Source organism: Perca flavescens, chromosome 24, assembly GCF_004354835.1.
Source record: "Perca flavescens isolate YP-PL-M2 chromosome 24, PFLA_1.0, whole genome shotgun sequence".
Classification (NCBI taxonomy): domain Eukaryota; kingdom Metazoa; phylum Chordata; class Actinopteri; order Perciformes; family Percidae; genus Perca; species Perca flavescens.
The window spans coordinates 3,213,630-3,236,906 of NC_041354.1; the positions used below are offsets into that span (position 1 = coordinate 3,213,630).

Here is a 23,277-nt window from a genome sequence, read left to right on the forward strand (position 1 = left end):
TGTGGTCATTTTGTGTCACTCTGTGGTTATTTGTGTGTCTTTATTGTCATTTTGTGTATCTATAGTTGTTTTTGTGTCTCTGTGTAGACATTTTTTATCTCTTTGTTTTCTTTTTTTTCCCTTTTCATGTCATTGTGAGTCTATTTGTGTGTCTTTGCAGATGTTTTGTGTCTCGCTGTAGTCTTTTTGTGCCACTTTGCAGTTGATTTATGTTTCTTTGTGGTCATTCTGCATCTCTTCCTGGTGTGTTTGTGTCTCTTCGAGTGACATTTTGCAGGTGAAAGCCTGGGGGACTTGACTGACACTCTGGGACCCTCCCCAGTAGGCCAGTTAAGTAATCCCCCCATGAGTGGGTTGGCTCTCTGTCAGCTGCAGGTGACCCTTCATAAACTCAAGGTGTTCATGTCAGAGTCAAGGGTCCCCTTTTTCATTTCTGGAGCAGGTCACGTCCTTCCTGGGTCTGGGATGACAACAAAAATCATTCACTTCATGGTTAATGGGAGGCCGGAGCAAGCAGAGTTTGGAGCCGACTGCTCTGCTGCAGATGTCAAAGGTAGGAGAGATATTTTGCTGCAGCTGCTGATTTTTGAGGCATAATCATACTGTAAATCAATGTGACAGCTTTATTTACACATGCAATTTAATCACATGTAAAGATGTTAAAAAAAAAGACCTATAGGAGCGGGGTATAAGAGAGGTTACTAATAATCTGAATGTTCCTGTGGCTTCTGTGTAAGGATCTGACCTCCATGTGGCTTTGACAGGTCCTCTTTGTCCTCTCGTCATCTTGAGATAGAGATGTACGGTACTACAGTGTGTTTTGAACTGTGTCACTCCCCATCATTCTGTCTTTTCTTATTTCCTGTCATCACTCTAATAAAGGCAAAACGTACTAATGAAAAATCAATAAAAAAAAAAAAGAAGTCTGTGTCTTTTTCTACCAATCCAAAATCCTGATCTCTCCGTCTGACAGATCTGTTCCGGGCGGCTGCGGAGGCAGGGCCTCACCACATCCTGAAGTTGTACAACACAAACGGCAGTGTGGTGAACATCTCCCCCCTGCTGGAAGCCAACAGCGAGGACTCGTACTTCCGACTGGAGGTGGTGGCGTCAAATCTAAAGAGTGAGCTCAACTGGCTGCAGTTTTTTCCAAACTATAAGATGAGAACTCTTTATTCTAAAACAGATATTGTGATGTTTTGGAGACCCTAAAGTCCCTAAAAGATGTTATTTAAAAAAAATATTTTTGGAACAAGGCCTTAGTTACCATGGAGGTCATGTCCTTAGTATTGTTGCTCAGGAAATTAACAATTGATTTAACAATATTATCTAAATTCATATATTTTAAATGTGGCTTTTTCTGGATATTTTCACCAGTTCAGGCCTCTTAAAATCATTTAAATTAAACAATATGAAATCACTCTTTTGGAGAAAACTTTAAATTGCCACAAGCCAAAAGGTTTTTGGGAACCACTGTTAGGATCAAAATCTGACTTCATTTTGGTTTAAAATCTTTATGATGTTATGATTTTGTTCTACAAAGTCAAGTCTTTTGTGTGTTTCTTTTTGTCCACGTACAGGTGTGGGGATGCCAAAAGAGCTGGACACCATGGAATACAGGTGAGTGCATCCTGTAAAGGTGATTTATTGAAGTTACTGGGTGACAAAAACTCACTGTTGTTTCCCGTCTCCGTCTTCAGGCTGCATTATCTGGAGAGCAAAGTGAATGAAGACTTGGGGAAGACTCCGACTATCATCTCTGATCTGAAGAGCCAAGTGGAGTCTTTTAAGAGGAAGCTGGAGGTTCATTAATCACACAAACACAACTGAACTTTAGGAAGAAACATTTATGGCTTCATTTGTATTACTCCATGCACATTCCACCTTAATCTGAATATTACAGGTTTATCAGTAATAATAAAGTTTAATTTTCCTTTATGTCAGAGTGTGGAGCACCTGAGCTGGATGGGTCTATTTAAGGAGGACAGCGACCAACAGCTCTCCAAGTTGTCCCCAAAACCCAAAACCTCTAAGCTAAGCATGCACGAGGAGCGCCAACAAGTCCGCAGGGAGTTCCTCAACATGAGGTAACTCCTTGGATGAATAATTCAATGGGCCTACCAGGCACAGGCCCAGGGGCCCAACGCGTCAGGTGTCCTGACTCACAAAGAGATCCTAAATATCCCCAAACATACACAAAGAGAAACAAAATGACTAGAGATGCAAAATCTCCACAAAGAGACACAAAACTACAACAAAGAAATGTAACGACTAAAAACAGATGCAAAACAACTACAAAGGGACAAAAAATGACTAAAAAGACAAATGACCAAAAAAGATGCAAAATGACCAAAAAGAGACCTAAAATGACTACACAGACTAGCAAAATGATTAAAATAGATGCAAAACATCACAAAAAGATGTAAAACGACTACAACGAAATGCAATATGACCACAAAGAGACTTAAATTTACTACAGAGATGCAAAGTTATTAAAAATACAGTAAATGCAAAACAGTCACAGAGATGATACAGAGACACAAAATAACCACAAAATAACTACAAAGGGACACAAAATGACTAAAGGTAGACTCTTTGAGTTTGTGTTCTTTTGTAGATAGGGTGGGGGGCATCTTACAAGTCTGTGCCCAGGGGCCCTCTCATAATCCGTATTTTTATGATTTTATTATGTTGTCGAGAGCGTGTAGCATGGAAGAGCGTGGTGCATTTTAACTTGTGTCTCTCTTGTTTCATCGTAGCACGCTGCAGGTGACAGAAGAAGTGAGAGAGCATCTGAAAACTCCCATTTTTGACAACTGGTGAGAACAAACAGACACACTCTCAGACTCACACACACACACCCACAGACACAGGTGTAAGAGTGTGTGTGTGTGTGTGTGTGTGTGTGTGTGTGTGTGTGTGTGTGTGTGTGTTGCTAACAGGCAGTGGGAGGATGCGGAGATGCTGGTGCTCCTCCAGGTGATGTTCACCGACCTGGAGTTCCTGACGGCGTTCCACATCGAGCTGGACGTCCTGCAGAACTTCCTGTTTAAGGTCTACTGCCACTACAACAGCATCCCCTTCCACAATTTCAGGCACTGCTTCTGCGTCACTCAGATGGTACGGACCAGAGGAGAAACGCCACTCATCTCTATCAGCTGAAGGACAGCGAGAGGGACAATGTCCAGGAAATAAGACATAAATGTTTTATAAGTGAGATAAGAGAACTGAACTGCTGCCGTGAGGTCCATCGTCACCACAGGGATCCCAAAAAAACATGAAAAATATGTGATTTTAAACACTTTATCTGTGATTTACAGAAACTCACTTATTCTTGATTTCTGAGGCAGATAACAATATTGAAATTGTTTAGTAAATCCAAATATCTGAAAGAAAAAAAGACAAAAAAAGATCAATTTTAAACTGTAAAAATGACTGGAACTTCAGAATAGAAACACAAATAAAACAAAATATATTAAGATATAATTTGATTTATATAATTGCGCAAAGTAACCAAGTACATTTACTTGCTGAAGTTACTTTTCAGATAAAACATTTACATCCAAAATATTTGATAATTTTATAAAATGTGTTTTAACTACCCCAAAGTCTATAAAGCAGTTAAAATGAGCGTCAACATGAAAGTACATGTTAACACAATAATAATAATGATCCAATGGTATAGAGCAGGGGTCACCAACCTTTTTGAAATTGAGAGCTACTTCATGGGTATTGAGTCATATGAAGGGCTACCAGTTTGATACACTCTTCTGAAATAACAAATGTACTCAAAATTCCTTTAGTTATATATGATTATTAATGATGCTCATCTATGTGAAGACACTGATCATGTTAAGGATTTCTCACAATAATTATCAAGAATGACTTAACAAGGTGGGAAACAGATAATATCAATATTCAATTTTCATTTTTAGAACAGGCCTGAGGGCTACTCATGTGGTCCTTGGGGGCTACCTGGTGCCCGTGGGCACCGTGTTGGTGACCCCTGGTATAGAGTAATAATATTACTTACAATGAGTACTTTTGTGATACTTATAAAGATAATTTTGTGCTCAAAACCTTTTTTTCAAGACTTTTATTTGTAGTGTTTTTACTTTGAGTTACGTAAATGATCTTTCACCACAGAATTTTATATTTATATGGAGTTTTACAGATTTATTTTTGGGCTTTTCAGCCTTTAATTTTACAAGACAGACGAGAAAGGGGGAAGACATGCAGGAAATTCTCCCAGGTCGGAGTTGAACCCTGGACCTCTGCTTCGAGGCATAAACCTCTAAATATACGTGCACCTGCTCTACCCACTGAACCAACCCGGCCACCCTATAAAACATTTATGATCTGCAACTTGTTTTTTGCATATCTGCCAACATACAGGTGATGTTTTTCTATGTGTGAAAAGCCAATAACCTCCCAGTATGTTACTGGAGGTTTAGTTTGTGTCTGAGTTGTTATCGGTGTGTGTTGTGCAGATGTACGGGCTCATCTGGCTGACAGACCTCCAGAGTAAAATAGCAAGAATCGACCTGTTGATCATGTTGACCTCGGCTCTGTGCCACGACCTCGACCACCCCGGCTACAACAACGTCTACCAGGTCACCTCACTGCCAGTCTCTTCGTCTCACCATCAAGGGGTTTTGTTCATTTCTAATCTGTATGTTGCTTTGGTTTTAAACGTCACACAGATCAACGCTCAGACCGACTTAGCTCTTCGCTACAACGACATTTCCCCCCTGGAAAACCACCACTGTGCCGTCGCCTTCGGCATCATGTCCAAGGTACGAACAACAGGATTCACTCAAAAATATTCTGCTGGAGACAGTTTAAAAAAACAAAGTATGATTGGAAACAGACAGAGTATTCAGATTATACTATATATAATGTGTGAGGTATTGGTAAACTTCATTTGCAATGAACCATTATTGATAAACCCGATTGATTTAGTTGTCTTACTCCAAAATTAATGAATATCATGAGTTACTTTTTAATTAAAAGCCCTCTTATCAAAAGTGCAACTAAAATTGTATTTTATCTTAAATAACTAAAATAAATACACAATTAATGATTAGATTTTCTTTCTTTTTTTAAGATTATTTTTAGGGGCTTTTCCCTTTATGGGACAGTGACAGTGGATACACAGAAGAGGGGGGAGAGAAAGAGAGGGGATGACATCAGCAAAGGGCTGCAGGTTAGATTTGAACCCAGGCCACTGCAAATGACTCAGCCTACTCTCTTACTGGGTGAGCTAGAGGCTGCCCCAATGATTGGATTTAGTAACTAAATAAATAGAAAGAAATCTCTTCAAATAAATAAACTAAGAAGATGTAGCGATGTCTGAAGTGAAATGTAAAGTAGATTACGCCCTAGGCCCTTTATTTTTTCTCTCAACGGTTGTAATCTTTACACATTCATTTAGATTTTAACCCATTCTCGATGCACATTACATCCCTACTTAGCTGGACACATTCATATCACTTTTCTAAACCCATCTCTTTAGAATAGCCTTCACCCTATAATAACATCACATTTCATCTACTGTTAGCTGCTGGTTTTATCATTTTACTTGTTTAATGTTCTTGTTTCTATATTTCGTTAATCAATTACAATATTAAAATGGTTGTAAAACATTTTACTCTGCAAACATTCAAACAGTTAAACAGAAAACACAAAATTAGACATTCCTTAACTGTTGAAAACATTAAAATGTTGTAAAAATGATTTTGTGTTTGCAGCAAGAGTGCAACATCCTAAAAAACCTGACCTGCGAGCAGTACAAATACATCCGAGGAGGAATGATCAAGTATGACTTCAGCCTCATTCACTTCATCCACGTTGATGTTGTGTCGCTTGTTCAGCTTTTGAAACAGAAATATATATTTTTCAGATGTATTCTGGCCACCGACATGGCGAGACACAACGAAATTCTCAACAAGTTCAAAACAATGCGGCCGGTGTTCAACTTCACTAACAAGGAGCACAAGGAAGTGGTAAAGATAGACCTGAAACCGTTTTCTTTTCACTTCAGTGTTTTTAGTTACTTTAAGGATTTCTGACATTTATTTTAAGATTTCAGGTCTGTTTAAGTCACCTTTTCACTTCTCCCACCACATTAAAACTACCAAACATCTGTCTTGTCCTGGTCTACAAACAACAACAATGTTAACTACTGCTACTCTACTCTGAGTCTGAGAAAATATACCTGCAATATTTTCATATATATTTCAGTGTTTCAATATATTCAATTGATACAGCACCACTCAAAACAAAGGGTGCTTTATGTTCAGTAGTTAAATCAAGATTAAACAAATGAGACAAGTAAAATCAGACAATTAGAAGTCCAACAACAAAATAAGATAGTTAGGTAAGACTTATCAGGTGTGTGAAAATAAAACAGAGCTGCTCGGTCTTACCAGTTGTTGTTGTGCATGTTTCCAGCTGATGAACATCATGGTGAAGGTGAGCGACATCTCCAACGAGGCGAGGCCGATGGCCGTGGCCGAGCCCTGGCTGGACTGTCTGCTGCAGGAGTTCTTCAACCAGGTTTTCACTCTCAGTTTCTCAGCTAATCAAAACACAGGAAGTGACTGGAAACAGCTGTCCCTAACGCTGCCATCAGAGACTGAGAGAGGAAGTTAACTTCACTGTTACACTGAATATCATGGAGTCGAAGGAAGAGAAGAGGGAGGGAAAACTGTATTTACACATGACAAAAATAGAAAACAGGAATAAAACATGAACTTAAACTTTGGTTTCTTACTTTTTTTAAAGAATCTAATTTTGAGAACAATTATTATAAAGCAAAAGCCACAAGCCAACACAAGTACACAGGAAAAAACATCCACAACTTAAATGTAAATGAAAACCGTTGTTCTTTTTGTTCCTGTTGTGCAGAGCGACACAGAGAAACTCAAAGGACTCCCAGTGACTCCTTTCATGGACCGAGACAAAGTGTCCAAACCGTCCTCTCAGACCAACTTCATCCGATTTGTCCTCCTGCCGCTCTTCAGTGAGCTCACCAAGCTCTTCCCCTGTCTGGAGGTAACATATCACCGCTGGTTTTAATTCTGCTTATCGATCTGATTGTTCATTGATTAAAATCACTAAATAAATCAATGGTTGATAATTAAAGAATACATTCAGGTTTTTATCCTAAAATGTCTTTCTGAACAAAGTGTTAAACTTAATAAGGACAATATGTAACAAGACATGGCAAACATTTCACAAATGTTTCTCTCAAAGTGGGATCACCTTGGTCCGTCAGTAGGAACCGTCTGCATGTATATAATGTAGTCCCATTTAGAGCACAGTTATCCCGATTTTGTAATCTTGAAAAGTTTTTATCTGGATCAAGGTGATCCAGTCCAATGTTGCTTTGAAAAAACAGCACAAAAGTCAGATGGATTAGCTGATCCTGATCCAATCATTGTGATCCAGATTAAATGTTTTAAACAACTGTGCATATACTATATAATATAACTGAATATCTGAACCAAATGTCAGAGCAATCCATCCAATAGTTTTTGAGATATTTCTGAACTACACTGAACGACATTGCCTGTTGAGGGAACTCAGGCAAAATGTAACTATAATTTGTCATGAAATAATCTTTGCATTATGCTGAACAAGTCAGATTTTTGAAGCTGCTGTGATGTTGTGCAGCAACATATTCTTGAGCCAGTGCGACGGGCCCTGGAGTATTACTCTGACCTGGAGAGAGCCAGCAAGGAGGAGGAGCGGACAACCAAAGCATGAGGAGGAGGAGGAAGAGGAGGAGGAGATTCAATACTAGCAGTGTTAGAGGACATTATGAATCATTTGAAATTGCGTAGAGGAATGTCAGACTTTTATAATTAGTCGAATTCTCCTGAATATCTTCTGTACAAGTTATATTTTTGGAGTAGTTGGGAATATATGATATCTTTAGATGAGGTTTCTGACAGTGATGAGAGGTAAAGATGTGATGTTTTCTTTGTTTCTCATTTGACATGTTGTATTTTAACTCTTAACTTAACTATTACTTTATAAAAGGTTTGCTTTTGCTGTTAATACTGCATGAAGATCTGTCTTTCTGCTTGGTATTAAATAAGAGTATATTTAAGATGATGGAACTGAGCTTCTTTTTATTGGTGTCTACTAAATAAAAAGCATCAATGTGAAAAACACAAAACGTCACAATAAAGGAGAAGCAAACCAAACCGCGTTTATTCACCATCTGAAGGTTTATTTTTCAATCACTTCATTTACAAATTGAAAAAAGAAAAAAAGTGCAAATAACTGTTTCCTGTATGAGCAATGCATCTGTTAAATATTGAGTTCAAAATAAACAATAACCGGGGCTCAATGTTAGTGTGTTTCAGACTAAATTAAATTTAAAAAAAATGCTCACAATAAATCTTGACAATATATACAACAGTTAGTTTTTTCAATACATTCTGTTGGCATTTCAAAACAAAAAGATAATTTGTTTCAACATGGAGAGTTTTTCCAAAAACAATTCCCTCAAAGTTTCCAGTTTTTACAAACCGTTAGCAGCTGGGAGCTCCGACCAATCCAGGTGATTTTCCACAACAACAAATACCACGACACAGGAAATGACGGAGGGAATAAAAACACTGAACGTGCATTCGATGAGTAGGACGCAAACATTTTTTGTTTTTTGTGCAACCTTGATTTTCTTAAGTTTTCCAGACCTGCGCGGAAACATGTGTCCTTAGTTATTTTCCTTCATTTCTGATCCCTCTGCAGCTGCCTGCCTGACTGTATCGGCCTCCTTAGTGAAGGTTTCAGTATTACTGTGTCAGTTCATGTAATGAGAGCTTATAGTAACATTTTTTACTTAGCTTAAACATGTTAAACGGGTAACCGATACCTTAGGTTTTGTAACTTCTTCTCGCAATCTTTCTAAAACCTCACGGTGTGTTTTAATGCTGCCTCATATGAAACGTGGGGAAATCTTTCAGGTCAATCCAAAGACAGTCCTGTTGTACTGTATCGCACTGTCCAAAGACAATTTTCATCTAGACATCTAGACAACAAAGACAGCCAAAACAAAAGGATGAAAAGCACCAGCACACTGCTAATATTGTTATGCACCTGCAAAAAGTTCTGGATGTGCATGTCCCTCCTGGTGATGACAGCCTGCATCCAAATTATTACAGGGTCACAAATTTAGAACCAAATTTATAGTTTTTCTTCTCATTTTTGACAAACTAAAGAAAACTACAAGATATTAGCAAACTAGAGCTGAGCTAGAGTTGATTTTTGTTTATGGTCAACAAATGGACTGAAAACACTTCCAGCTGATTTGAGATACTTCACGTGTTGTACTTTGATTATGAGAAAACTATAAATAAGGATGCACTGATCCGACTTACTCTCTCTCATAATGTCAAACTCTGATTACCAATCTTTTCCCCGGATTAAAAATCTGTTCATTAGTGTCATTTTAACTTAAATCAGAGATGGTGTGGCGGTCTGCCACTACTAAATGAATCTAACTAACAGAAGAAACATTTACATAAAATATATATAACGTAACAAAGAAACGGACAAACGTACCGACAATGATTAGCAGCCAGCTTAACGTATCAATGGATTATAAATTAAATAGAGGAATATCGCACAGTTTGACGAGCTATGAACCTGTAAGTTCGCAGTTTATCGCACTCATTTTAAGGCTCTTTTGAAACCTTTTGAGTTTTGACACAATTAAATTAACAGTAAGATATACCAAAAAGCCAACTTAACTCATACTTAACTGCTCCAGTTACTGTCAGTTTGTGCCTTCAGGTCAAAGTAAAAGAAACAAGTTAATTGATGCATCTGATGCGTAAATATGAACATGAATACAGGCAGCATTAATGTAAATATGGCAGCAACACATAACAAAACAAAACGGTTAACTTAAACCCAAAGTGCAGCAGTCACAAACTCTCCACCTTTAAATAAAATCAGTGTTAGACATTTTATAAGATAATATCAGGGTTCAGTGGTCTCACAACTGGTCCCTTTTCTATTTTTTTTTAAATCACACATGATGCAGAGTAACATTTTATCACAAGGAAAACCCACACCCAGATTTCAGGATTCAAACTAAATTCTGTACTTTTCACAGATTTTTATCTTAAGATGATTTTTCTAAGGCCAATATTAATATTAATCATTGTCCCATGCACTTTTACAGAATATGATATCATTCAAAAAAGGTGTGCTTCAATTAGAGTTTGTGAACTTATTTAAGTTTGTACCAGGAAACGGCGGCGAGAGAGACAGAGAGGGAGAGGGAGAGAGAGACAGAGAGAGAGAGAAAGACAGAGGGAGAGAGAGAGACAGAGAGAGGGAGAGGGAGGGAGAGACAGAGAGAGTTACAGATAGAGGGAGGGAGAGAGACAGAGAGAGGGAGAGAGAGAACTTCCGACCAATCACTTGTTCTTGGAGTTGCTACAACCACAGCAACTGAAAGAATTAATCAATTAATTTATTGGCTGATTGACGAGCAACAAGTTTAAGAATTGATTAATCACTTAAAAGGGATAGTTGAGATGTTTTGAAGTGTGGTTGTATGAGCTGCTTCTCCATAGTCAGTGTATAAGCTCCAGTAGATGGTACTCAAATGTGAGGATTTAGTTAAACACTATCTTCAAATACACCCTTTTTGAGTGAGATGATATTTCATACATACAGTTTTTTCAGACTTCATGATCATCATTGTAAGATTACATAAGATTATTAGTATCAAATTAATTTTCTACAACGTGCCAGACCTTTCAGGTCTGTGCAGCAACCCTGTTAACACATCCTTACACTTGACCACAACTTTGTTTCCAAGTTGTAAATACTGCTTTCTGTCCCAGTTTTCCCTTCAGCCTGGCTTTCTAAACGTTTTACTTGAACTTGAAGCAATACAGTTTAATGCTTCACTCCCACAGTCATTGATTTATTGATTAAATGAATGACCGTGGGAGTGTTGATCTTGACACTGTTGAAACTGAAGACCCAGAGTTTGGCACTCTGAACATTAAACATGCTAAACGTGTGTGACAGTACCTGTGTTTCCAGATTATAGAAGAAGAAGAAAAAGATCAGCTCTTCTCTTTTTTCAGTCTGCAAACAATAGATCTTCTTAGGGGTTGAAATTGTTAAGCGGAAGTAAAAGCTTTCTGCCTCTGGCTAAATATTCCAGCGCAGTTACATTGAAAACACGTGGAGCAGCGATGATGTGGTTACTACGGTTAGGACTTGCCTGTCATGAGGTGGGAGGAATTCTTCACAGGTTGCAGTTACAGTAGTGTCGCACTGGTTTCACCTATTTACAACGTCAGCGGAGTAAAGCTCCTCTCTCTCTTTTGCTAATTGAACATGATGGACTCTGGATCCTGGTTCATCATTTGAGCCATGTGCCGCAGGACGTCCTTCTTGGTGATGATGCCCAGGAGACGCCTGAACAGAAATAAACAAGGTCAGAGGTCACGTCACGGCTTTCCACTCAACACTCCTATACATAACAGCAGAAGAAAATAAAATACCTTTATGAATGGGTTAAAAAAAACATCCATTCTTTGCTGAAGTGAAATTGTCTTTTTTACAACTAGAAAAGCTTTTTATTTGTGGTTTAACTGCTGCAATATCTTCAAACTTTTTGCTAAAACTCCTTCAGCAGATTAATAGAAAGTAAATGATAAATAGGCTGAAATTAAACCCTTGCAATGTTTCCATATCTGTGTACTTTTGCACCAGTGGGAGTCCTGTTCTTACCCGCTCCTGGTGACAAGACACTGGCGGAGGCCCAGCTTGCGGAAGATGTCCACCACCGTCTCCATGGGCGTGTGGTCGGTGACGGTGAAGGGGCTGAGGTTCAGGATGCGTCGCAGCTTCAGTGGCTGCGGGTTGCTGGCCGGCAGCTGCGGCGCGTCCTCGGTGAAGTAGACCACCGAGCTGCTCACCACGCCGTCCTGCTTCTGACGGGCGGTCTCTGTAGACAGAAAGGGGGAGAAGTCTGTTCAAACATCTTCAGGCCTGGATGGAAAATGAAAACTAATCTGGGCCTTGTTTCCTGATGACAGACAGCCAGTACGATTAGTCTCAAATTGAGTTTCTGCAAAAAGCACCACTTTTAAATCTTGTGTTCACCAAAGATTTGCTTAGAAGATTCTTAGAAAATAAGTTATTCAGCATGAAAAAAAAGCATAGAAAATGAAAGAAATCTTAGACCAAAATGAGCGATTAGAGAGGAGGCAGCCCAACACTACCTGTTTTTATATTTTTTAATGTTTTGTGTGTTGTATGTTATGTTGTGGTCTATAAAGTTTTAAGGATGTCCTGTCTTTTAGACTGTAAAACTAGTTTACCTACGGGTACCAATAAAGTAACCTAACCTAACCTAACCTCCACAACATCCTAATTGACTCACCAGAGAATATCAGTGGTGTCCTCAATAAAGAGCTGAACTAGTTTAACCAACTTACTGATGGCCAGGGTGAGATCCCGGCGCTGAACGAAGCCGATGAGCCTCTCCGACTCTCTGGAAACGACCACGGGGAAGCCGTTATAATCGGTGTCTTTGATCAGCGCCTCCACGTCCTCCACCGTGGTGGTGTCCTGGGTGAGGACGGCCAGGGGCGGGTCGTTCCTGCGGGGCCGCATCACGTCGGTGGCCAGCGTGCGGTGGGTGAACTCGTCCCTGACGTCCAGGTAAGGGTAGCCGTTGAGCTGGATGTGAGACTCGTAGATGCCCTCCTTCCCAAAGGCGTCCGCCACCCACTTGCTGGTGACGGCGGCGGCCATCAGGGGGACGATGTACTCCAAACCGCCCGTGAGCTCAAACATGATGACCACCAGGGAGACGGTCATCCTGGTCACCCCGCCTGAAAGGACCCAATCACAGCTGGTTCATTACAGGATGCAAGGCTGGAACAGTTGGTCCTTCATACGTTTAAATAGGGCTGTGTTCGATTGAAGAAAGTCTTAGTCGACTAACACTCATTCAATTGTACCGACTAATCGATTAGTTGATTTAATCGACAGATCTGTAAATCTGAGTTTCTCCGCAACGAATCATGCAAAAGGATGCATATATTGAATAAGATGATGCCTCCTTTGCATATTTAAAAACACATTTCAGAAAACGTGTAATACAACAAATAATTGCCTTAATGAAAGTAATCAAAGTAGGTTTCACGGTGATATCTATTAGGTCAAATGTCAACCCTTAATTCTTGTGTTTGCCAGAGATGTGCTCGTACGTTTTCTTGGAAATAAGTCACTCAGCATGAAAAAAAGCATCAAATGTGACTAATCGACTAAAGAAATCTAAGTTGACTAAGACCAAAACGACCGATTAGTCGACTACTCAACTAAGAGGGAGCAGCCCTACGTTTAAATCTAGATTTTAAACCCTTTGAATTTCTAGACAGTCCTTCCAGAAAAAAGTTTTTTTGTGATTGTTGCCGGCAAACATCCTTGATTATGCGGCAAGTTTCATAAAAAAATGCGATGGAATATGCAGGATATTTACGCAATTTTATGCGATGAAATTGCGGAACTTACAAAAACTGCGGTTTGATGAAAAAGAGAAAAAAAAGTGATTCCCCCCCTCTACACACTGCTTTTCGATGATGTTCACGTCGCGTAATCACGTCACTTCATAACGTTCCCATGGCAACAGGGGAAAATGGCTGCTCTTGTGTGAAGTAAACGCTTTTTCAACTTTCCGCTAAGATATATTATGGGACTTTTTTGCAACGAAAATGCGGGGATTATGAAATCATGCAAAGCCCCGCATATATTGAGCGGAAATCGGCAATTTATGCGGCAAAAGTGAGGCATATTTGAAAAAAATGCATAAATATGCAGACTTTGGCTGATTATGCATTGAATTATGCGATCGCATAATCGCGTTTTTCTGGAGGGACTGTCTAGATTTACTCAGTTAAAGACATCAGATGTGCCCACTAATCTTCACCCACGGACAGAGATGCAGTTTCCAGAACTGCTTCTGCTCACCCAGACAGGCGGCGGCTCCCACCATGGCGTAGAGTCCCGGTGTGACACAGTCCGCGCCGGGCCGGCACCAGTTCTTGAAGATGATCCAGTCGTGGTGGTGGTACGCCATCTGCTCTACGGCAATCCCGACGATTCGTCCTGCGATAGCTCCAACAGCCATGCTGGGAATGAAGAGACCTGACGGGATCTGGACAGGACACAGAAGCTCTTTTTGGGTCTCCAAACACTATTTGTGACATTATTGTCTTGTTGAAGCATAGAGAGTATGTGCAGTAAAATTGGAGGAAATCTTATCAGAAGTCTGAAAAGAAAAAAGATTAGTTTTTAATTAATAATGCACCCTAAAAGCCTTTACACACTAGGGACATTTTTTCATGTGATTTATTCACACATCAATATATTTTTTATAAGTATTTTCACACAGAACACAAACATTACGCTGTCATAAAGCAACGTAATTTTTTTCAGAATGAGGTTAATTTTTCCGAGCTTTTGCACCGCAAAAAAAGACATCAACCAATCACGTTGTGTTGTTTACTTATGACAATCATAATACAACAACTAGGAGGCTGCTTTCCGAAACTTGGATTGTACAGACGGCAAACTTTTGAAGTCCTTTCAAACTTGACAAAGACAGCGTTTACCAGAGACACTTAACGTTCTTACCTTTCACAGTAATAGCACCAGACATACTGTATGTTACACTGTTTACCAGAGGGAAATAAACTCACTCAAGTAGTATTTCACTAAAAAGGAATCTCAATTTTAACAAATTTTTGTGTAATTTATTTGTCACGCCACCCGTCTGTAAAGGCCTTTAAAAAGGGGAGAATTTTTTATTTTTTTGACAAACCAAATGTATCTATTTGTCTTTCTCTTACTGACCTTCATGCCAAAGGTGAAAATGGTGATGACGATTTTAAAGACGAGAGCGAGGGCGAGCTGCCAGAGGGCGTTGTAGACCCCAGGCCCCGCTGGTCGGTCCGGGATGTCGTCCACCGGCCGACTCATGTTGGGGTTGTTGATGTAATCACACAGCTGTGACGACTCCAGTGCGCCGCAGTCGTTGAAAAGCTCCGAGATGAGCTCGCTGGTGCTGCGCCGGGTATACGGGTTTGGAAACGCCAGCACTGCGGTGATACCCGTCACGGCGATGACCTCCAGGACCGGGTACTTCCCCAGCTGGGTGGTCTTCCTTCGACGGCACCAGGCGATATTGGCCCGGATGAAGAGGGTCCCCCAGAGGCCGCCGAACACGCCCAGCAGGATGAAGGGCACCAGCTCGGCCATGTACCACGGCGTGTGGTACTCCACGTAGAAGAGCACCAGGCGGCTGTTGCCAAACGGGTTGATGGAGCGCAGCGTGAAGGCGGCGACCAGCGCGGCGAAGAACGAACGCCACAGAGTCTTCAGAGGGAAGTAGTAACTGACCTGCGGGAGAGACGAAGGACGGCTGATTATTTTTAGAGAAAAGCATATGAACAAAAGACGGCTGTACTGTACGTATCGAAGTAGGGCTGCTCAATTCATTGAATAATAATCGGGATTACGTATCGAAGTAGGGCTGTTCAATTAATCAAATAATAATCAGGATTACGTATCAAAAGAGCAGATCTTGTCCTTCCCTCATTACCACCACTGAGGTGCCCTTGAGCAAGGCCCTTAACCCCAACCACTCCAGTGGAGCTGCTCAGTGGCCAGCAGTCAGACTGTGGTTGTACTGGGCAGCTTCCAGGTGTGAATGTGTAACTGTGTGAATGTGATCAGGTTGTTCCTGCAAAAGAGAGGCTGCCTCTCAGTGAACCTTCCCTGAATAAATAAAGGTTAAATAAAAAATAAAAATGAAAGGGCTGCTCAATTAATCAAATAATAATTGGGATTACGTATCAAAGTAGGGCTGCTCAATTAATCAAATAATAATTGGGATTACGATTTCGGCTCCTAAAGAAAAACGATTATTTAGCACATTACGTTTTGCAGGTAAACTCTTATTTCGTCTTGTGTTCTGAATGAAAAAAAAAGGTTTAAAACAGGAGAAGTATTAAGGGGACATTTCACAGTTCAAGGTGTTTTCACTGTTGATTTGTTTAACAGTTTCACTGTTCTATAACTTCAATAAATGCAACATCTTTCCAAAAGCCAAGAGTAATTGTGTTAAATAATGGTGATTTCAATACTGACTAAAATAAATGCGATTAAGATTTTTTTTTTCTCATAATCCAACAGCCCTATATCGAGGTATATTCCCCAAAAGTAGCCGGCCATGATGAACAGGCTGACCGCAAACAAAAACATGACACACTGTCTGACTTCAGCGCTGTCTCACAGGTCAGCAGGTTTAGGCATCAACACACATTAATGCAGCGGGAGAACGTGTGATTTTTAACAAACCTCTTCCAGGCTGAACAGAACTCCGCCGATAGGTGCACCGAAGGCCACCGACACGCCAGCTGCTGCTGCGGCCGATAACACCTGAGAGGTCAGAGGTCAGATAAACAGTCACAACGTCTGGGTGTGACACATCTAGTTCAGTCATTTAAAATCTGATTATAAGAACATTTTGCAGGGGATGTTCTACAAGTTATAGTATGATTGTGGTTTTTATTATTAATATTATTATGTTTTTTCAATTAAATATTATAATTGTTATTGTTTTCATTCATGTATGTATTTTTTATTTAATTATTTGTCTTTTTGATATTATGTTGGTTAATGTGGAAATGAAGAATTACAATACCATGTTTAGTTATCTTTGGAATGATGCCTCACAATAAAAACATAAAATGTGATTATATTTCTGGATTTAAATCTACATTATCCCATTAAAAGGAGTCATTAATACCAAGTCAAACTTTTTCAGGCCAAAAATATCTGAAAAAGATGGAATATTGCATATTTGAATGCTCATAAAGTCTCTGTAAAACTTATTTATTTTATTCTACGTCTTGTTTGAGCTGTGACGTTTTATTTTTGTGAGTTGGTTTTGTTAATACAGTTGTTTTAAAAAAGGAAACTCATAATAAAAAGGATATTATGAAGTGTTCATTGAAGAGTATTGTTCTGCTAAATGTGAGCATGATGATGTGCTGACAAATAAACCTCTAATGTGTGTATTTCAGAAATCTGATGAGCTCAAAAGTTCTGCTTGGTGTTCCTGTGTTTTATCAGTGGCGTACCTCTCGGCGCTTGCCCTCGTTCTTGCTGTACTTGGAGAAGAGACTGCAGAAGAGGTTTCCGCAGCAGCAGGCCACGTGGACCAGAGGGCCCTCCTTCCCCAGGCTGAGACCCGACGACACCGCCAGAACCAGGGTGACCGTCTTGATCAGCAGGGTCCATTTCCCCAGGTAGCCCCGGATGATGAAGCCGCTCAGGATTGTCTTGATCTGCACACAAACACAAATATTAGTATCTGTGAATAAGGGATGTTGACGATTAATCGTTAACCGAGATTAAGAACTTTGATAAGTTAAACAGGTTTTAAACAAAAATAAAACTGTGTGTTGCATGGTAAAAGAAAAATACAATCTATTTATTAACTGGTAGTTAACTTGATGCTGCAAACTTTGCACTAGCAAGCTGAGTTTTAAGCTTTCTCTTTCTGCTCAGTTCGTGGCTCTCTGCTCTGCTCACAGCGGAGAGCTACGTGACACGTAGCTGTATTGATATCGAGGACTGGCGAGTTAAATCGGCCATGCTACACACAGAGTATGCCAGGCAGACACACAGCTGACAACCTCGCAGGAGTATGATGTGTCAGGCTCAGACATGCACTGGAAAGTGGCTGCACATGTCCACGACAATTCAGGGAACATCGTGTTTGTGCCACTAGTACAAGTCCGCAGCACACTGAAAGTATGTCCGAGCCTCCAGGACGACTATTAGACCTATCTCCACAGAGCTGGAGTGAAGGTGAACCGGAAATCCGTTGCCTGCTTGTAGGTTAATGGTCAACGATCGGTTAACAAGGGTCGGCTATCGGTCAGAAAATAAATCTAAATTAGCATCCCTACTGTGAATATTTTTACTGTCCAAAAACAGAAATGACAGTAATATGTATAAGGTATGGTTGTTTTTTTGTCAGGCGTCTGCAGCGATGTCTGCCACCCACCCGCCTTTAAACAGAGAACCCGTTTTATTTCCATACTTTGTAGGTGTTGCGACTGTACGCAGTCCAGCAAAGTGCTGAAAGGGACTAAACACTGAGAAATGCATAAAACACACTGTGACGCGCTCGAGAATAGTATTGCAATGATTTATTCCTCCACACGTAAAAAACAACTAGCACTGCAGTTACCAAATGCAAAGTTACTTTGTGAGTCGAAATAAGTGCGTAAGTGTTCACTCCCAGGCTCACCCCATCTCTGTCAAGGCCCAAAAAACCAACATGTGACACAAACAAATATGTTATCACTTCCACTCAAACCACAATGACATTATAATAATCAATGAATAATACAAATGAGACCATAAACAACGTACACTATGTGGCTCCTACAGTAGGTGTGACTTTTTTGCCATATTAACACTGCGCAATATTTGTTTATATTTAAAATAGCGTTATTATGGAGGCAAGTCTATTGACAAGACTTATTCTAATTGGAATATAAGCAATAGTAGCTTTTAAATACAAATACAAATCCATGTGCCTTGATCAATTGTTTTTAATCTCAATAAACACAGATAATATTTGGCAGAAATTCCTCCCATTTGTCTGGGACATTGAAATCTCGCGGATCACGGAAACCTCAGTCTCACCTCTGGGATTCCTGACCCGCAGGCATACGGAGCGAACACTCGCACCAGTGACACCGCCAGGAAGGAAAACAGCAGAGCCCACAGAACGTACAGGAAGTAGTTCAACACGTACGCTCCCGCTCCCTGAGAGACAAAAAGGCATTATATTATAAACAGTAAAAGTAGGCTAAACAGAACAACTTCTAGACACATGATTAGGGCCAAAAGTGTGCATAGAAGATCGCATTTTTATTATTTCCTGATTAAACTAAATGATTCCTCAATAAAACTGCTTTTATTAAAATATAGCAGATGTTTTTTGTATTATAAACACACACTTATAACTCTCATCTTGAGACTCATGTTTTTATAACTACTTTCGAGCCTCTACAATTATTTACAAGACTACGTGATTGCCATTATTTTGTCTGTTACACCTAAAGATTTAAAATATGTTTTAAATAAATTGACTTGGCTGCAACCTGACCCTGATAAGACAGAAACTGAATTATTATTAATGATGGAGAATTGTGCAGCTGTGGGTTAAACTCCTACTTACGATGTTGTTTTATTTTGGCGGGAGCCAGGTCTTACCTCAGCGTGACCCGTCATCAGCTCGGCCCACTTCTGCCACTGAGGACACTTGTCCCGGTCGTCGAAGGTCGTCTCGTTGGACGTCCAGCAGCACTGCTCGTGGCTGTACCAGAAGGCCGACAGACACACACCTTCCTTCAGATCTGTCATCCAGTCCACCGCCAGGTCGATCACTCCGGCCAGCGTCCCTGCAGAAAACAGGATACGTCTCAAGCCTTACAACGAGTGATGCTAGTCTGGGTACAAGAATGTTTCACGCTCTTCCAGCAGAGGTTTTTAGGCTGGACATACATGTTCATTCACCTGTGATGATAGAAAAGGATCTAAATGTATGTGAGCTATGAACTTGTTGATCTTTCATTTCCCTTCAACCGAGATCTAAACATATTCTTCTCTTGTATAACCACCCCATCTCACTCCATCTCCTAAAAATGATGTCTGATGTCAGCTTGTTAAATGTGAATATTGTTCTAGTTTCTTCTCTCCTCTGTGACAGTAAACTGAATATCTTTGAGTTGTGGACAAAACAAGACATTTGAGGACATCATCTTGGGCTTTTTGGGTTACACTGATCCACATTTTTCACAATTTTCTGACATTTTAGAGACCAAACAACTCATCCATTCATCCAGGAAATAATCAATGAATGCACAATAAAAAAGAATTGTTAGTTGCAGCCCTTATAACTAGACAGCTAAACAACCATCAGTATCAATAGTTTACACAGTCATACTGTAGTGAAGAGTACCGTCTTCCCTTGTGACTGACCTGAGAGGAGTCCGATGAGCAGCATCACCACCCATCCTGACCAGGCGTCCAGCAGGCTCTTGATCAGCTCCCAGAAGGACTCCTTACTCTTACTGGTGATCTGGGAGACAAACAAAAAGGAGACATGCATGTTATTCACTCACAGAGATTGCACTGACTAGCTGATGATTAAAAGATGTAAGAATAAAGACGGAGGCTTTTCAAACATACTGAAGCAGTTTCTACTCTTCAGAAGCAGCAGCTCCACTGGACTAACGTGAAATGCTTTGTTCAACAACAGTGAGCCGAGCCCATTCTACTCAGATCTTCCAACTTTAAACACATGAGTGAATAGACCTGACTGGGACCTGCTGAATAAATCCGGTTCACAGAGATATACGTGTGTTTCAAGGGAAGATTGGCACTAGTAGTATTCTGGTCGGCAGGTCATCGCTGCAACATGGCTGCATTTGTTCCGTCATAGAGCAGACGGTGAAACAACAAGAAACCTATAAATCAGTATCAGTGTTTCTGCCTACGTTTTCATTGTGATAACAACTCATCTCTTTACTCCTGTCCCCCATTTTTTATTCTCATAGTGGTCTCGTCTCGCTAAAGCACCTATGGGATAAATGCTCCTGCTTGGTTTTATTTATTTTTTTAAACCAATCACAACCAACTTGAGTGGCGCTGAGCTCCGGACGCAGCAGCGGTGTCCTTGCTAAATAGGTAGGGGAGAGGAAGGAGAAGGCCTGACATCCCAGCAGCCTGTACATCCATACCATCCATATACCAGACTATGCTCCTCGTGCCTTTACTTCACCTTGTGTTTCTCTGTCTAAACAGGAATAAACTATGTAAAACACTAAAACTATGTGTTTTATATGTTCTCGTCAGGTTTAAAACACAATAACTATTTCGGCAGGTACAGAGACTTACTTAGGAAACAACAATAAGAAACAACAAATATATATATTTACATGTGTGTTAATAGAAAACCTGGTCAAACCTTGCGGTGTCGGTCCGTGTCTCTGGATTTCTCCCTCAGCCAGTCGATGGTGTGGAAGTCTTCATACGTGCCCACGTCAGGAAAAGGCTCGTCCAGGAAATCCATCAAGTTTCCAGCTCCGTTCATCTCCTCCGTGGGCGTGGCACTGCTGACACCTGGCGGAGGGGAACAGACTGTCAAACTATGATAATTTCAGAACAAATGAAGAATAAATAACTAAGGACTGCAGCTGAGATACTGTCTTTATTGATTATTCTGACAAACTTAAAATCTACCCTCCCTATGTTTATTATTACTATTTGTTCATCCAAACTCTGTAATCTGGTCCATTAAGTATGACCTAATCTTGTTGGCCCTGGAGCTAGCTCATTTTGGCATTTTTTGGGATTTGCACTCTACCAACTTTTTAACGCACAGTTAACTGCACAGCAAATTCCCTCGAGATACATAACTATATTATCTTAATCGGTCTATAAAATATCAAAGACATATAAACAAAAGATGCAGCTATCAGTGCACAACTCTTGAATATGAAATCAATGATTGCATGAAGAGAACAGTTTTGGGCTGGCATCTCTCACTATTTCACCTTTCAAGGGTGCACAAGTTGATAAATATGCTGCTACTTCCAACAGTCTTTAATTAACAAAATCGCTTATTTCTTTGTGATAAATGACATTTATTTAATTACAAGCATAACAATGAAAACACAGAAGGCTGTTAGTTGATTAAGGGCAGACACTACAGCTGAATAGGAAAATGTTTTAACTAATATATATCACCATGAAACTTCGCCAGTTGATTACTTGCATCAACACAATTTGTTTAGTATTCCAAGTTTTCTGAAATCAATATAAGTGATATGGTTAATGTGTTAGCATTTAAAGCTAGCACTAGCATCCTCTCCTGTAACGTTAGCTAAGGTAGCTCGATAAAGTCGTCTTTTACCTTCACCGGCCTCCATGTTACAGTCCGTCCTGGCGACTGCGGGTCTTAAATGTTTCTTTTGAATTAATACCTTATATAATGTCGGCTTTGTTCTGCATTTTAGCTTCGTTATAGAAAGAAAAGTGGCGTTTAGATGTCAAGAAATAAACAGGACGGCGTCAGAGACTGCCTCCCACAATGCACCTGTTCAGACTCACTCACACAAAGATCGTCTATTGGAGTGATGAACAGGAAAAAATAAAATACCAAATTTAAAAGCTATAAAAAGTATGAAAAATACGTAAAGAAATCTTTTTAAATGTTAAGGAAATATGTAGAGACATCTTAACTGTATAAAATATGTGAAAAATAAATATGTTTAATCTTTTAAACGTATAAATATGTCAAACTACATTTTTAAATGTTTAAAAATATGAATAAATAAGCATTTTTAAATGCACAAAATATCTTTCCAGATTATTCCTCCAATTTCTTTAATTTGAATGTATGTATTTTATACACTAACTCACTCTTAAAGTTAAACTTTAATTTAATATGATGTAATCATTTTGTAATGCTATATCCCTCTATTTTAATCATTTTTTGTTAGATTGTTTAAATGTGTTATTTTAAATACCTACTGTCTTTATTTTATTTATTTGCATAAAGACAATAAATTAGATGTATATTTTATTTTCGTGTGTATTTTGTACTGTTTAGAAATTATTCTCTGCACTTTTATATCATAAACGTAGCCTAAAATTGTTCAATTTAAAGATATTGATTATAATGTATTAAAAGTATAATATTCCTCACTGAGATGTCAAAACGATAAAAATCTTATTTTTACTGAGTGAGTTCCAGCTGTCAGCTGCTGGTGTCTGGTGTAATGGCGCCCTCTGGTGGATAACTGCAGGAACTACAAGCAGAGCTGCAGACACGTTTTACCAAGTTTTTCCTCTATTTTATTTTATTTTATTTATTTTGACTAAAATTTATCAATTCAAATATATTAAATCTAATGTAGTAGTGAAAGTATAATATTCCTCTCTGAGATGTTGTGAAGGGCAAAATGTTTAAATAATTCACAAAATAAAACATTACAAACCTTGAACAGTTCAGTGAGTGAGCCAGCTGCTGGTATCTGGTGTATTTGCGCCCTCTGGTGGACATTTGCAGGAACTACAAGCAGAGCTGCAGACACAAATAGACACTAAAACATGTTTACAGTTCTCTACCTTTATTAT

At 39.6% G+C, this 23,277-nt stretch overlaps 2 protein-coding genes across 2 annotated transcripts; one reads left to right on the forward strand and one right to left on the reverse strand.

The window, feature by feature from the left end:
- The first annotated feature begins 465 nt into the window (after positions 1 to 465).
- On the forward strand, positions 466 to 7,770 carry LOC114551256 (high affinity cGMP-specific 3',5'-cyclic phosphodiesterase 9A). The gene is made up of 14 exons (XM_028572426.1): positions 466 to 553; positions 974 to 1,123; positions 1,581 to 1,620; positions 1,701 to 1,803; positions 1,945 to 2,087; positions 2,760 to 2,819; positions 2,943 to 3,120; positions 4,491 to 4,613; positions 4,704 to 4,796; positions 5,751 to 5,818; positions 5,903 to 6,005; positions 6,454 to 6,558; positions 6,910 to 7,056; positions 7,678 to 7,770. Exons 1-14 carry the CDS (start codon positions 466 to 468, stop codon positions 7,768 to 7,770), a joined length of 1,494 nt encoding a protein of 497 aa, XP_028428227.1.
- A 2,810-nt stretch (positions 7,771 to 10,580) lies between these two features.
- clcn4 (chloride channel, voltage-sensitive 4) lies at positions 10,581 to 22,266 on the reverse strand. Its single transcript, XM_028572038.1, has 12 exons — positions 22,052 to 22,266; positions 21,104 to 21,258; positions 20,116 to 20,215; positions 19,348 to 19,535; positions 18,775 to 18,897; positions 17,196 to 17,402; positions 16,411 to 16,491; positions 14,905 to 15,450; positions 14,020 to 14,206; positions 12,483 to 12,881; positions 11,773 to 11,989; positions 10,581 to 11,457 (listed from the first exon to the last, which is right to left on the reverse strand). The coding sequence occupies exons 1-12, from the start codon at positions 22,065 to 22,067 to the stop codon at positions 11,367 to 11,369; spliced, it is 2,310 nt and encodes a 769-aa protein (XP_028427839.1). The 5' UTR covers positions 22,068 to 22,266; the 3' UTR covers positions 10,581 to 11,366.
- Between the last annotated feature and the right edge of the window lie 1,011 nt (positions 22,267 to 23,277).

What these genes read in the sequence shown, in the direction of transcription:
- LOC114551256 (XM_028572426.1), top strand. Translation starts at nt 466, where the DNA reads ATGACAACAAAAATCATTCACTTCATGGTTAATGGGAGGCCGGAGCAA. An exon ending in CTTTTAAGAGGAAGCTGGAG is followed by an intron (nt 1,804 to 1,944) that starts GTTCATTAATCA and finishes CCTTTATGTCAG; the next exon opens with AGTGTGGAGCACCTGAGCTG. An exon ending in ATCCGAGGAGGAATGATCAA is followed by an intron (nt 5,819 to 5,902) that starts GTATGACTTCAG and finishes TATATTTTTCAG; the next exon opens with ATGTATTCTGGCCACCGACA.
- clcn4 (XM_028572038.1), bottom strand. An exon ending in GGATCTCACCCTGGCCATCA is followed by an intron (nt 11,990 to 12,482) that starts GTAAGTTGGTTA and finishes TTCTGTCTACAG; the next exon opens with AGACCGCCCGTCAGAAGCAG. An exon ending in TGTCTTGTCACCAGGAGCGG is followed by an intron (nt 11,458 to 11,772) that starts GTAAGAACAGGA and finishes ATTTCTGTTCAG; the next exon opens with GCGTCTCCTGGGCATCATCA.